Raw genomic sequence first — 14,864 nt, 5'->3', positions numbered from 1 at the left:
AGAAAAAAAAATGAAAGTTATTTTCACTGATTCAGACCTTAAACCTTGAAATAAGGTAGGTAACAGCATCATAAGGTTCAAAAGCTCATAATTCAGCAAATTTAATGGTTATTTAGTGGCAGAAAAGCAAGGCTGGTGGCTCTGGCAGAACCTGATTAGGCTGTAAATAAGCAGAGGATATGTCCTCTGAGAACAGGGTCACACACAGGATAAAGGTGGTGTTTCCTGCACAGGGTTGTGTGGTGGAGGACTTCTTATTTATGTATTTTCCAGGCTCATAGAGCCTTTTTGTAGCACATTGAAGTGACTATGTTAGATTCAGTCATTCAAAAAATGCTGCATATATCAAACATAACTTATAAGACATTTGACTTTGCCCCAGCTTGTAATTGGGCACCCATCTCTTTAAGAAGCTTCTCTGTACAACAGTTCACTTTCAGTGCTTCTCATTATGCCATTTACAATCATTTTAGGAGCATTACACTGAGAAGTAATTTGTATGATAAGCTCAGCAAACACACAGTTCCACCAGGTGTTTGCTAATTGCTGCTGGCTAGTCTGAAGGAGCTGAGTGGAAGGGTTGAGGGGGAGAGATGCTCTGAAGCTCAAAGGAGGAGCTTTGTGGGAGCCAGCGTTTAGCCACCCCGAATGGCTGGCAACTAAACGACTGCGTCTGGTAAACTATTTCTGAATTGTGTCATGTTTTGGATCATCATCTTTTTGAGAGACCCACTGTCGACCCATTTCCATATTTCCTGCTTTTCAAAATGTTCTGGAATTTCAATTAGGTCATGAAGTAATACATTCCAACAAGTTTCCCAAGGCCTGTGTAAGAGAAATGAGCCCACAGCATCACAGATCCTACAACATACTTAACAGTGGGCATGAGAAACCAGATCCAGCTGTAGTTTTTATTGCTGAAAAAGCTCATCAAATCAAGTCAAATCACATTATTCCAGGTAAAGCAAAAGTAAACTCTACACGTTTAAATTTGTGATGGCGAGACATAAATGACCTCTTTTTGCTACAGTTCTCTAACAGTGAGTTTCTTTGTTATTTATTTTTTTTACATTCTATGATCCTGCTCGCTGTAGGTGGAAGAAAAATAAATTGATTCTTGTCCAGTTTTGTGGAAAGGAGGATAAAAAAAATTTGACTCAGTGATATTTTATGTTTATAATACAAAGTACAAAAAGTCATAGAGTAGAAAGTAATGTTTCTTAGAAACTCTGTTTCATTTACATTTTTGTCCAGCTATTATTGCTTAAAGCAAGAAACTATCTTTTTTTCTAATTATTACAATGAAATAATACTGATTGTCCTCCTTAATAGATTCAAAGTAGGAGTTTAATGATGCATTCCTTTCATGAGAAGTTACCCAGTACTGGGCTAAGAAGAATGAAACATCAGCTCAAGATCAACTTCTTTTCTTACAACAATATCCTGTTTCACCAATAGTTCTAAGAAAAGCTTGCCTGCAGGGAAAACTCTGGCCTGATGCTTTACTAAATGAATTTGGCTGACCTGACTTGTGGCAGCATGAGATAGTGGATGCTGTTTGAGTCCTTTTCTTCAACAGCGGCAGGGTCAATGAGGTGACGCAGATTTTGGTACATCATTTCTGTGATGAAGGGTGTGAAGGGGGCCTGAGGAAGAAGAGGGATGAAAGCAAGCAGACACGAGCATGAGGAGGAATAGATGAAGAAATGATTAAATTGTCTGAACTGTGGTTAATTTACACTCGCTGAGACAAAAGGTCTGAAAGTCTGAACCAAGTTCTTTCTGCAGTCCGTTTTTTTTTTCAATCCTTTGGAGCAAATGTTCAAACAGAACTGAGCTATTGTGAGCAATCCTCTAATGTGATTCTCCTACATTTAAACCACGGCTAATTAATTTGTAAGCTCTGAGCTGATCTGTATTGATTTGAGTTAGGCTGACTGGCTTTTAGCTTGCCTCATAGCCCACATGCAAACGCTTTGTGTGTTAAAAAAAAACTATTCATCCATTTTGCATAACCATACAAAAATCACACATACACTTTATTCATTGCAGATTTTCCTTTTGGTTTCCAGCAAACATAAAAGAAAACCCTTCAAACATTAAAAGTTCTCCCTGCAATCACCTTTCTTTCTTTCTTGGTCTGAGTTGCTTTTATATAGAAACCAAATGACTCACCATCAACCTGCACATGGAGAACAGAACACTGAAGAGTGTTTCCAGCGCCCACAGGCAGTCCTCAGTGCCACTCTCGCCCTACAAAGTTCACAAACACATCAATGATTTTTTTTTTCTCCCCCTTAGAGAAGCAGAAATATGATGATCATCACACAAGAATCAACATTATCCCCCCAATCACAACCAAGATTAGATATTTGAATCACAGGTTTAAGTTTACTTTCTTCCAGTGGCCAAATGTATCTTACTGTAGCCCTGCGGAACATGTTAATATTGATGTCCTTAAATTACAGAATCATCAGGTACAAAGAATTTCAAACACATTAGTTTTTGAGTTGAGATGTTTTAACTTCAGAGCTGGATTCTCACCTTCAGGCGGCGCCTGTTAGTCCTGACGTACCAGTTGGTGAGCATGTCCACAAACTTGACCAGGCGAGGGACCACCGTGTACAACCGGTACGCTGCAACCAGAGGCAGCCGCTTACTTATTTATACTTCAGAGGAATGCCACGAGTTGTCAACTCCCCAAAAATTATGTTTTTATTCAAGAATAAAGTGATATAAAGATGGAAAATCTGACTCACCGTCCATCTCAGCTTTAAAGAATTGGATGAGAGACTGTGTGAACGACTGGATCCATTTGTCCATGATGTTGTCACTCTGCTTCACTGTGTTTTCATTGTACAGGAACTGAATCTCCTCCTCCTAATGCATGAATACAAACAGTTTCAGTTTCAGTTTGGACCTGCAATAACCAATGCAAGTTGGACTGAAGTTTGTACTCTGAAAGATGTACTCATCAGCCACAGTGACAAGGTCAAAAAACTCTCATTTTTCTGTTGTGCCACCAACTGGCACTGTATCTGCACTGAAAGAGATTTCTTTTATTCTCAGCTTAAAGTTTATGCAACACGTGAAGAAAGAGGTATGCAAATTTGACAAGAAAACAAGTAAAGATGGACACATGGTTTTGTAAATATTTCCTTTACGTGTTGTATTCAGTCTACAGTGGACAGGGTTTGCTGTTTAATGAAAGACATTCATGTTTGTAATTTGGAAATTCCTTAGCACTCTTGATATAATTTGGACGGTGCAGCCTAACTGAAGATCATGTTTCAGCTACATTTTTTGTGATGTTATAACAGGGCTGCAGCATGTTTCATGTCAAAAAATGTTCCAGTCCTGCATGAGCTCAATTTAAATTACAAAGAGATGGATTCCCAAAATGTATATGTGACAGATATTTCTGCAGTTGCCACAAGTTTGAAAATGGATAGAAATAAAGCAAAGAGATGGAAGGAAGAATAGACCAATGAACAATAAACAGATGGATGGATGATTGGGAAACAGGTGCAAGATTGGGAAAAGAATGGATGAAAAATTGGAAAACTGAGGGATGTAAAGAGGGATGAAACTTTTAGGCAACAGAAAAGGAAATTAAGTCTGAGAATAAAAATCAGAGAGTCATAATATTTTTACATCTCAACCTAGAAAACACCCAAATCAAATTCTTTACTTTTGCTGAATTTTCCAGCCGATAGGAACCAAAACAACAGATACAAAGATTTTAATCTATTGAACCAAGTTACAAAAAGTTACAACCATGCTGATCATGTGTTAATAAACCCATTCTATCTCAAATTTTCATTAAAAATCAACTGACTCAGTGCATTATTGGGTACTTATAGTGGAATATTAGTGCATTTACAGAGAAGGCTTATTTGATTCCTGACAGCATGATGTAAGCCTTTCAAAACCACCTGTTGACTCTGGAAAGTCGATTTATTTAACCATTACTGGTGACGTCTTGTTGATATAGTTAATAAGCAGCAGCTGTTAATATTCACTGTGGGATCACACTGATTGATTTCTCGCAGCTTGGTGATTCTCAATACAATTTCAATTAATATTTTAATAGCAAATTAACACAATTAAATTGTGCAAAATGTTTTTTTTTAATGTATGCATCAACGCAATCAGAGACAATTAATCAAAAACATTGCGAGAAGGAAAAATAAGAAAAAAAAATAACATACCTTTTGTAATCTTTGTACGTTTTGCACCAGGAAGCGATAGGCGTTGTACCACGGCAAGAAGACATCCTTCAGCACGTCTCGCACGCCGTCCTCTTTGAATCGCAGGTTCTCCGCTCTCACCACAGGGGAGTTGATGAGGTACAGCCTGCACACAGATAGAACATAAGTGATTCTGCGGGCTCAGACTGATGGAGCAAGCAGGGAAAAAAATGCATACTGGATATTATTCTGAAACATAACCAGTGATATCTTAGAGTTGTTCAAATAAAGCAGGAAAATGCTAATGACCCACCACCACCAATAGTATAGTGGTGTCTCCAAGTCCTTTACTTTTGCTCAGTAACTTTGAACGTGCTGCGCAAAAAATTACAATCCATGAAATACATACAAGTGATTTGGAAAGAAATGTTTCAGAGCTGAAGCCGATTTAACAAACAGAAATCATTCTAGGGAATACAGCATGTTTTATCCTGAAAATAAAACCTGCAGTAAAGATATAATTATGCATTTCACTGACAATGTAATTGTAACAAACAGCAAACACAGGCCTTGGTTTATTAGCTTGCCTAGTAGCCAAAGCAGATGTAGGGGAGGTGGAGTACTACTTTGAGCAAATTAGCTCAAACTGTGTCATTTATTGTTATGAAACACGAATAATTAGAATGCAAAAAACATAAGCAATGTAAAATAGGAAACAATGAAATTAATACATCTGAGGAAGTAAGGGGTAAGAAAATGAAAGGAGGAGATAAAACGCATATACAAAAAAATACATGTAAACAACTGAAAGAATAACTAAAAAGGAACATATAAACAAAAAATAAATGACAAATAAATATTTTAATATAATTCAATGAGATAAGAACGGTGAATATATTTAATGTTAAACCATCTTCAAGTGTAACGGTTCGTAGTACTTTAAGTAGTTTTTCATCAAAAGTAAAAAGAACGTGAAGCCTGGAATAGAACCAGACTGCTGGTTTCTTCTCTTTAATTTAGTAGTTTGCTAATTTATGGTCTATATGTGAGCATATGGTGCAACTGCAGAGTGGTTTATTCATAACACCATATGGCCGTAGCACTCTTACTGCTCAGGGCAAATGAGACGATGTACAAAGGGGGACAAGTGTTTGAATTCGCATCTACAGCATGCATGAGTGTGCAAATATTCCACCCGGACATGCAGACATCCAACTAAGAGTTTTAAACAGAGTGTTTCTAGTGATTTTAACATTCTGAAGTCATTATTGCAAACAACACACAGTAGCCTCAGACCTTGCATGTGCTCATATTCAAACACCAAGCTGACCTGAGGGCATCGGCTCCATAGTTTTGCACAATCAGTCCTGGATCTGGGTAGTTCTTCTTGCGCTTGCTCATCTTCTGCCCATCGCTGCAGGAAGAAAACAGGCAGGCATTAATGCACATACACACGTGTATGCGTGCACAGCAGAGCATGTTGGAAACCATGAAGTTGGTATTCAAATTAATCAAGTTCTTCCAGGTCAGCGGGCCTGTGTGCACACAGCTACATATAAACCTCAAGACTGAGACGAAGCACCCAGGATGCAGAGAAGCTTCGAGCCTAGATGCTGCAGCTCCAACATTATAAATAAACAAACTCTAAAAAGTGACAGAAACAAAATAAAGTGGCAATAAAGACGCTTTTGGTTGGTTTAATGTGAAGATGAGGCTGTGATCACTAGCAGAAAAGGCAGCAGTTCAAAACAGCACAGAACAACCAGAAACAACCATTTTACTGTCACATCAGCCTCTTCCACAACATTAAGCTGTAATGTTAACATTAAGTGCTCATAAAACCATATTCAATTTTTAACAATAAAATTTAGCCAAGCAAATATTCCAAATTATATGATGACATGTAGTCATTATATAACACATAGAGGCAATGATTCTTAACAGGTTAATGCTGAATGCCTTCCTAGTTTGACATGTTAATTTATGGAATTATTCTTAAAGAACCTTCATTCTCTTGAAATACTGTGAATGTTTTTACACACAACATCTAATAGTAGTAATAAATCTTACTACTTTGGGAGAGATTCCCTTTTGCCAAGTTGTGCCAATTAGTGCTGCTGCATGAGTCATTTCAGTTATACTGTTTTTTTCATTTTTGATGTTTGAAATTTAATTTGCACCCTCAGAATTAGGGCTCACTGATTTCTGCGTTGTAAAAAATTAGGGCAGAATCATAAAAAACTTGACGAGCACAAGGAATACGCTGTAAAACACAGAATATTGTGGAATTAGTGACTCTGCTTTTAATGTTTTTAGATAATTTGACAGATAATTGGCCGGCTGTTTCATGTGTTGTGAGTCAGTGGACTGACCTAGCGAGTACGAGCCCATTAACAATGACGTTCTTGAAGGGTGGTTTCCCAAACAGCGCTGTGGAGAGCACCAGTAGGGTGTAGAACCTAAAGAGACAGAAAACAAGGTCAGTATGACTGAGATCTTTGGTTCTCATCTTCTCCTCTGTCAATCATTCACTCTCCTCCTATCCTCAGTCTCTCCTCTGTCTCTCCGTCTCAATCTAACCCAACTGAACAGCTCCATTCATTCTCAGCATACCATCCTCTGGTCTGGTCAATGCCCTCGGCGATGAAGTCTGCTGGAAAGGTGTCCTCAAACTCCTTCCTGTTCTCGAACGGGTAGTGAACCTGGGCATACGGCATGCTGCCACTCTCAAACCAGCAGTCAAACACCTCTGTAACCCTTCGCAGGACGCCTTTACCGCACCGTGACGGGATTGTCAGGCTGTCAATGCTGGACAGAGAAAGTTAAGAAAGAAGGAAGGAAAAAATGATGAAGTTCAGTAGCTTGAAGCTCCAAAAGTTTGACTTCTGTTTTTATTCAGAGTCTTAAAAACACCAGAACTTTAAAACTATTCACTAGGATATGTTTTTATTAGGCTTACCATAAAGAATTGGATGAACATTAAAAGATGGTTTGTTATTTTAAAGTAAATGAAAAAAAAAGGCTGATTAGTTTTAGGCCACAGGATATTACAATTGAATCATCCTGAATTCACATTAAGAAGAAATATGATTCTTCAATTTACTCTTGTTGCTCCAGATAAGCATTACATTGAGATGATTTATCAGTGTCTTATGTTTTTTAGCATTTTTAACAGACATTTAAACTGATATCACAGTGATCTGCAACTCCAATCCTTCAACGCACTTGAGTCGAAGGGTTGAATTACCTCCTTGGCAAATCAGTAAGTTTTTCAAATGCCAAGTCATTAACAATTTATTTGACTCAGGTGTGTTGGAGAAGGGAAGTAACCTATAGTTACAAGCCAGCAGCACTGGAGGACAGGAGTTGCAGACTCCTGTCTTAATGGATTATCTATGAGTTGTAGATGCCACTTACTTTTCCCGATGCAAATCTGTAACTTTGACTCCAGTCAGCTCCTCCAGTTCAGCCATGGACCCTACACAGACCACCTGATAAATCCATAAAAACACTAAATAAATTTATGCATGTGCAAAACCATTCAAAACTAACCAGAACTTAATTATAATGTGCTGTTCATTCATAATTCACCTTAGTAGTTTATTGCAACTCCAACAATTTGAAGTAGATTCCATTTATTAGTGATTTAATAATTTAGCAGCAATAAGGGGTTTTGAATTGAAAATGTTGCATATTTTGAAGGTATGTAGTTTTTGATTAAAATGCAATTTATTCTGAGTAATTAATTACAGATCCTGCAATTAAATATAAAATTTTTTAATTGAGTTCCACCACTAAATTAGAGTTACTGCTACTCAAACCTCAGCACAAATTTTGGTTACCCTATCAACTTCTGGTCCAGTCACTGAGTAAGGAAATGAAGGAAGAAATACAGAAACTATGAACTCTTCCTCAACTTCTTTTCTTCATCCTCTAGACTCTGATTCTTGTATTGTACAGTGAGACACAGGTTGTACTATCAAGCGCACACAATTGGACTTGTAGAAAACCTTCTTGATTTCTGAAAGCAGACAGTGTGTGCTGGTGTTTAGACACAGAAGTTTAAAGTAGGCCTTCTCCTGAGTAACTTCACCTTACGCAGTAAGACAAAGTGTGTTATCTGGTCTCTCCAGAGAGGTAACCTGTAGGCTCTGCTCTAGTTTTACCACAGCACCAGGTAACGTGGCCCACATACAGCCTGGTGCCCCACCATATAAAAATTAGACACAGTTAAAAAAAAAAGAAAATACCCGGAAACCAAGAGCTCAGAGAGAAATCCGACAAAAAGGAAGATGCTGAGAGGAGGAAACATTCAACAGCAATCAGAAAACGCAGACATGCAGATCCTTGTAGGTTGGGATGAAAGTGAGTGGTTTGCTGCTGAGGAGTGTGTGAGGGTGGCACCAGGGAGTGTGAATGTTCTGGAAACAGTCAGAAAGCTATTTCCAGCAAGCAGGTCGCTTGCTGTCCCTCTTTCAGCCAGGGGACCGCCGCTTCATTTTTCAAATGCTCAAATAACCCAGTTCTGACATCTCTATTCAGTTCAGTCTAATTCACACAGTCAGCCAAGTTTAGCAGCAAATATTCACGACAGAAGCAACAATTAAAGTTTGGCATCCTTCTCATTTTACATTTCTCTCCACATGCATTACTTTTCCTCATTTTCTAAACCAGTTAATTTATTCTGCCCCCTCCTCCTCTTCCTTCTTCTCGCCATTAAAACCCCCAACAGCTGTTTGTCTTGGACACCTTTGAAGCTGCATTAACTCAAGTGAAACCAAACACATTTGATTCATATTTATTTCCTGTTTACATTAATGAATCATTCATGCGTTTAGTTTATGGAGGTACTGCATGTTGGTGCCTGAAGGGAGGAGTCTGACTGCAGCAGAGTCAAGCTTCATGTTTCTGTTTCAACACCGTGGTCACCCTCATTCTGCCATGCCAGAAAGTTTCTCCTACATCAGCATCCACAAGCAGAAAGGAGCCAGAACTGGTCAAATCATTAAAAAAGGGTTAGAAGGATCAATTTTTACATTGCAGATTTATGAAAACAACTGGGTTCTTGTGCTTTTTTCCCCCCACAAAAATCATTCTTGATGATAAATAAAACTCAGAGTAGCAAAGTTCAACTTTTCAATTGAGCCCTCTCAAGCTGAACCTTGATTGAACTTGGAGTGCCACAAACACTACAATCAGCCTCCTTTGAAAAGAAAAGCTATCTTGGTATTTAGTGAAGACAGACAAATTGCACCAAGAAACATTAGAAGCAATAAAGACTCTACTAAAGCACAAAAAGTGCATTTTCTGTGGGTGTTTTTTGTTTTCCTGACCTCCTCGAAGTCATCGCTGACCCACAGAGGGATCGGCGTGCCCCAGTAGCGGTTTCTCGAAATTGCCCAGTCGCGTGCATCTCTGAGCCAGTTCCCAAAACGCTTCTCACGCACAAACTCTGGGACCCTGCAGAAACACAAAGATCATAATGTATTCAGTTGAAGACGAATAAAAATAAATATATATATTTTATTCAGAATCCAATCAACCCTGCACAAGACTAAAGGAAAAGAAATGCTTAATTAGCATTCAGTAGCTAACCTACAACACACAAAAATTCATCAGCATCCTACGTCTAAACACAATGAACTGTTCTTTGACCTAGAAATAAACATTTGCTTTCTTTGCAAACTTTAACAGTAAAGGTGGACATTCCTCCAAGGCATCCTCCTCTTTATGTATTGCTCTTTTTTTCCTTTTCCTGTTTACTTGAGCTGATTTCTGGCTTTAATCTACCATCTTCCCGTCACCTCCTCCTTTTCTGCCGCCCTTTCCTTTCTTGCTGTGCCAGGCTCACGAGAACAGTGCAGTGGGGAGTATAAATTGTCGCCAGGATCCACGCGCTAAGCAAAGAGTTCATCAATTCCCATTTGTACAAGGCATTTCTATTTAGGCCCATAATATATCAATTTAATGATTTTTTTTTCCTGCCAGTGCTGCTCAGCACCGTGCCTCCGTCCTTTACCCTCCTTCTCCCAGTTTGAGCTAAATCAAGAACTTAAAACATGCAGGCCCGTGCTTGAGACACGAGGAGGGTTATTGAGGACCTAGAGGCTTCTATCATTCAAAAAGACTGAAAGTGATTTGTTGGAAAAAATTACGATGACTAAATTTTTTAAAAAGGAGCAAGGTGAATCTGTCTCCAGTCATGAATATTTATCACAGCAGGGAGGCAGAGCTGGTCGGTAAAGATTTGATTCATGATTGTTGAGCAAGACCAGACTGGTGGTTTCAAGTTCCAAAAAACATTAAACTGCAGAAGATATAGGGATGTAAGATATTATCAGCACGGTATCGGTATCAGCCAATATTATCTGTAAAATTTAATATTGGACATCAGCCATTCCGTCAAAATAACTCTTCAATATAAAAGGCGTTTTTATATGAAAGTGACAATGATGCCTGCAGCACAGCACAATGGCAAATTTGAACTGATTGAGTGCTGTTATTGTCTTAGAGCGCAAATGTCATGAAAACATTTTACATTAGTTTTAGTATATTGGCATATCGGACATCAACCAAAAATCCAATATTGTGCATCTCTAGCAGAAACAGCTGTTTTTAAAGTCAGTTTATTGCTTGGTCCATTAAAATCAGTTTAATTAACTGCCAATTAAACTAGTTAAAAGATAAGCTGCAACTAAATACTAATCTTTTAACCAACAGAGGTACTATAAATGTAGTTGAAGATAAATTATACTAAAAGTATACCAAGAAACCCAAGCAATGCTTAGAAATACTGAAACTGAGCAAGTTATCACACCTTGTCTGAATGACATTAATATCTGGAAGAGAACCTAACTTGTAAATAAGTGTAATAAATAACGGTTTTGGTTACTGTGAAAAAGGAGAAAATTTTTAAATGTAAAATGTCTAAAACTGCTTAACATTTAAATTTTCTTCCTGCTTTAGTTACAACTCCAATTAAAAAATAATTTTCCAACATGTAATGGAAACTATGACTCCATGTTGAAGGTTTATGCCTATTTTTTACAACAAATATGTGGGGACATAAAACAAAAATAATGAAAACAAATCAAATCTGTTCAACAGGGGGGGATACATTTACTGAATTTCAAGATTAGGTTTTCTTAATTCTTGACCAAAAACACAAACATGTAAATGATGGTGGGGAAAAAATAACAAAACAATAAAAGCAGAGCAAAAATAAAAAATAACATGCTAAACAAATTTATAAATTGCAAAAACAGTGCTCAGTTAAAAATGTTAAAATAAACTGGTTTCTTAGGTTTAGATGAAGGTCATTAGGACCTGAGAAACCTTATCAGCTGTGGAATAAAGGTGCTGTACTTGCGGGCTGTTCTTGGTTTAATGGAATAACTTTTTCTACCACAAAAAATATATTTAAAAATAAGTTTTATTCTTTTAGAGTCTGTGTTTCCTACCTGGGTTCATTAAGTTTTCTTTTTCCTGAAATAATGATAAAATATTAATTTTCTGGATAAACATTTTTATTCAGAAAAAAAAAAGCAAAAATCTGGGTTGAAACTGTATCTGAAAAAGAGATCATGGTTTAATTGAGTTATATAAAATCAATAAGAATCATGTACAAAATTAGTCCAGACAGACACTTTCTCAACAGTATTTTTTATGCTTACTTAACTATCACCTTTATGTATTTTGTTAACTTTATGTATTATAAATGTGGAGAAATCACTTTAAAGACGAGATGTTCAATTCACCTTCTGGCTCAGAAAATGTCGTCTCCCTTTAGGCGCTCAATAATTCAGTCATTAATTTATTCTGACAGGCAGGTACCTGGAGAGAATCAGCCCGAGTATTGAATGAAACTTCTGAGTAAACGGATAAAAGGAACAAATCCCTTTAAGAGCATTCCAACTAGTCTTTTGTAATAAATTTTCTGAAGTGGTTCAGAGGTTTTTCATGAGCTAATGTAGGCTACATTTAGCTGCACTGAGGATTTATGTTTGTGGAACTGTAAAAAGAAAATTAAATATATATTAAAAGATAACTTTTTTTATTGCATGTTTTATTACATCAAATAACATGCTTTGCATTTTACATCAACATTCATTCAAAGCAATTCAAGGCACAAAAATATGTCCAAAGAGAGAGTAAAACATTCCTAATCATTAACTATTTCTTTCATAGCTTATTTGTAATAGTAAGTTCAAACATTTTGCCAACACTAATTATTTAGCAAACAAAATGACTTCTGGTTGTCTGCTGGTATAGCTAAAAAAATAGAATACTGTACAAAAGTGCAACATTTCTTGCCAATCATTTTAGTTTATTACACAGAGTAAAATATTTCTTTTTTCTTTTTTTGCAGGTACGGGTAAAGGAAATTCAGTGTCTCACACTATTAGAATATCACATCAGACCAATCAAAAATCAATGTTTTAAGCGCAATGTTGAGTTCATTAGCTGATTAGGGTTTGACACCATGAGTTTCCAAAAATGACCTTTTTCAGAGTATTCTAATTCTCTGAAGTGGTGAATTTTAGGTTTTCTTTATTCGTAAGACACAGGGATCAAAATTACATGAAACAAATGCTTGGAATATATGACTATGTGAGATGATTATATAATATTTGGGTTTCGCTTTATTCTATTTTTCTGACATGTACCTGTATGATTTAGTAAGAGTTACTTAATAATTCGGCAGCTTGGTGTATGCAGTACCAACACCCTTTAGATAAGAACCACAGACTTGAATGTGTGTGTGCTTGGCTCCGTCTCTGCATGTGTGCGTCTTCACCTTCCTTGTGGTAAGTCATTCATCTTGGTTTGACAGTCCCATTACCAGAGGCAGCTACTGTGGCTCAGAAAAGAGCGCTGGGAGCACCATGGGTAATACCACTTAGAAAAGCCATCACGCTGAAGCTTATCCTGCTTCAGATTTAGCCACATGCTAATTTTCTCTACATAAAGAAAAAACGCCTTGAGGAGGAATTTTATTCTCATATCAGAAAATTCAGAAAAGTCACTGCAAAGACTTGGATTTTAAATCCATCATGGATGCTTTAAAGACCTCTGCAGCCAGAGAGATGGACCAACAGCTAGCACAGCTGAGCGGCAGATGTAATTGTTTTGAGACTGCATCTGCCGTTTGCTCTGGCTCAAAGCATTTAAGATCAATTGTTTGGTGAAATGCCCATAGTTGACACTTCACGGTCACTTAACTCCAAGATAGATATCGGTTTGTCGCAGCTTACCAGTAGCATTTCCCGTTGCAGTCCAGCAGTTTGTCCACCATGTGCTCCACTCGCACAAACCAGCTGGGGACAGCTTTGTAGATCAGGGGGGTGTCAGACCTGAAAAACGCAAGTCATTTCATAAAGTATAGTACTACTATATTTTACTACTCACTTAAAAACTTGAGGCACCTTTAAAATTCAGTTACGGATTTTACCCTTGGGCCCAAAATGGCCCTGCTCATAAAAGTTTAATGAAATTGTTAGCTTTCAATTTTTCTTCCACTCTCCACACACATTTCTAGCTACCCCAGCTTGATAAACTTTTTTTGTTACAATTTGTTACAATTCAAACACACAATAAAATGTGTGCTTGATTCTGCATGTGGGTAGTTTTCACACTGTGGTTGGTTGTTGACAAAAGATTTTAGGTTTTAATGACATCTGAAGATATTATTTTGAAGCACAGACAAGTTTTAAGTTACTTAAATATGCAACTGAAACAATTTCAAACATCAAGATGGAAATGATGCTACATTAAACAAAGTTATAATCAGGACTCGTCACTGACGTAAGGAAAAAGATGTTAAAATGCTCTTGATAAAATCCCTGTGATTTCTAAAGTTATAACTTTACATTTGGGTAAAGGGGCAAAAGTTTAACACTTAAGAATGTGATGAATGATGAGTAATTTACTGAGAAGGCATAAATGGTGAGCCCATAAAACTAGCAACAAAAATAGCAACTGTCAATTTATCCAGCTGTCATCACTGCCAAGCTTTCTTGTGCAAAATAATTAAGATACAGCTTAATGTCTTCAAACAGAGAATATTTCTATAGGTATTGGAGGAGTAATCATTTGTGACCTTTTCTAGAATGGTGGATTCAGCTGCATGAAGAAAAATAAACTTTTATTTTCAATGGGTGATGAGCACAAAGAACAGTAGGGAAGTTTACAGTAAACATGTCTCACCTCCAGCAGAAAGGGTAGTTATGTTTGAATGTGCTGGCATTGACCAGGCGTCCCTTTTCCTTCAGAAATTTAATGATGTTCTTGTCAGCATCCTACAACAGAACAAAACACAACAATACCTTTAAGGTAAGAGACTCCACTGTGTTGGATGCTGCCACGCATCTGCGGTGTAGCAAGAACAAAGGTCTGAATGGTGGACGCATGAACACATCTTTGCTGAGAGTTAAAACTCACACAAGCCACCAAAAGATTTTGATTTCATGTTAAGTATAATTCAGTCTATTGGCTGTATGGATATATCAAGAAAAATACACAGGGTTTTGCACAGATATGTATTCATATATAAGTAGCAAGCAATTTACTTCAGTAAAAGTTTCAAATGTAAAGATCAAAATAAAATCCCACATACTTTACAAATTGCAGTCATCTAGAATGTCACTGAAACGTTATGGTGCATTCACACCAGCC

General features: G+C 37.2%; 1 protein-coding gene across 1 annotated transcript in view; it reads right to left on the bottom strand.

The window, feature by feature from the left end:
- Positions 1 to 14,864, bottom strand: part of iars (isoleucyl-tRNA synthetase) — a 47,116-nt gene that overhangs the window by 15,782 nt on the left and 16,470 nt on the right. Inside the window, exons 12-23 of the mRNA XM_005796965.3 lie at positions 14,397 to 14,488; positions 13,445 to 13,543; positions 9,524 to 9,650; positions 7,608 to 7,681; positions 6,804 to 6,998; positions 6,563 to 6,649; positions 5,521 to 5,604; positions 4,212 to 4,356; positions 2,760 to 2,880; positions 2,545 to 2,636; positions 2,176 to 2,253; positions 1,525 to 1,646 (exon numbers count right to left, since the gene is read on the bottom strand). Of these exons, the coding sequence (XP_005797022.1) occupies positions 1,525 to 1,646; positions 2,176 to 2,253; positions 2,545 to 2,636; positions 2,760 to 2,880; positions 4,212 to 4,356; positions 5,521 to 5,604; positions 6,563 to 6,649; positions 6,804 to 6,998; positions 7,608 to 7,681; positions 9,524 to 9,650; positions 13,445 to 13,543; positions 14,397 to 14,488 (1,316 nt within the window). The remainder of the gene's footprint in view (positions 1 to 1,524; positions 1,647 to 2,175; positions 2,254 to 2,544; positions 2,637 to 2,759; positions 2,881 to 4,211; positions 4,357 to 5,520; positions 5,605 to 6,562; positions 6,650 to 6,803; positions 6,999 to 7,607; positions 7,682 to 9,523; positions 9,651 to 13,444; positions 13,544 to 14,396; positions 14,489 to 14,864) is intronic.

This window comes from Xiphophorus maculatus, chromosome 20 (assembly GCF_002775205.1).
Source record: "Xiphophorus maculatus strain JP 163 A chromosome 20, X_maculatus-5.0-male, whole genome shotgun sequence".
In the NCBI taxonomy this organism is placed as follows: Eukaryota; Metazoa; Chordata; class Actinopteri; order Cyprinodontiformes; family Poeciliidae; genus Xiphophorus; species Xiphophorus maculatus.
Note: the sequence above shows the minus strand (reverse complement) of the source record. Positions and strands in the feature narration are given on the sequence as shown.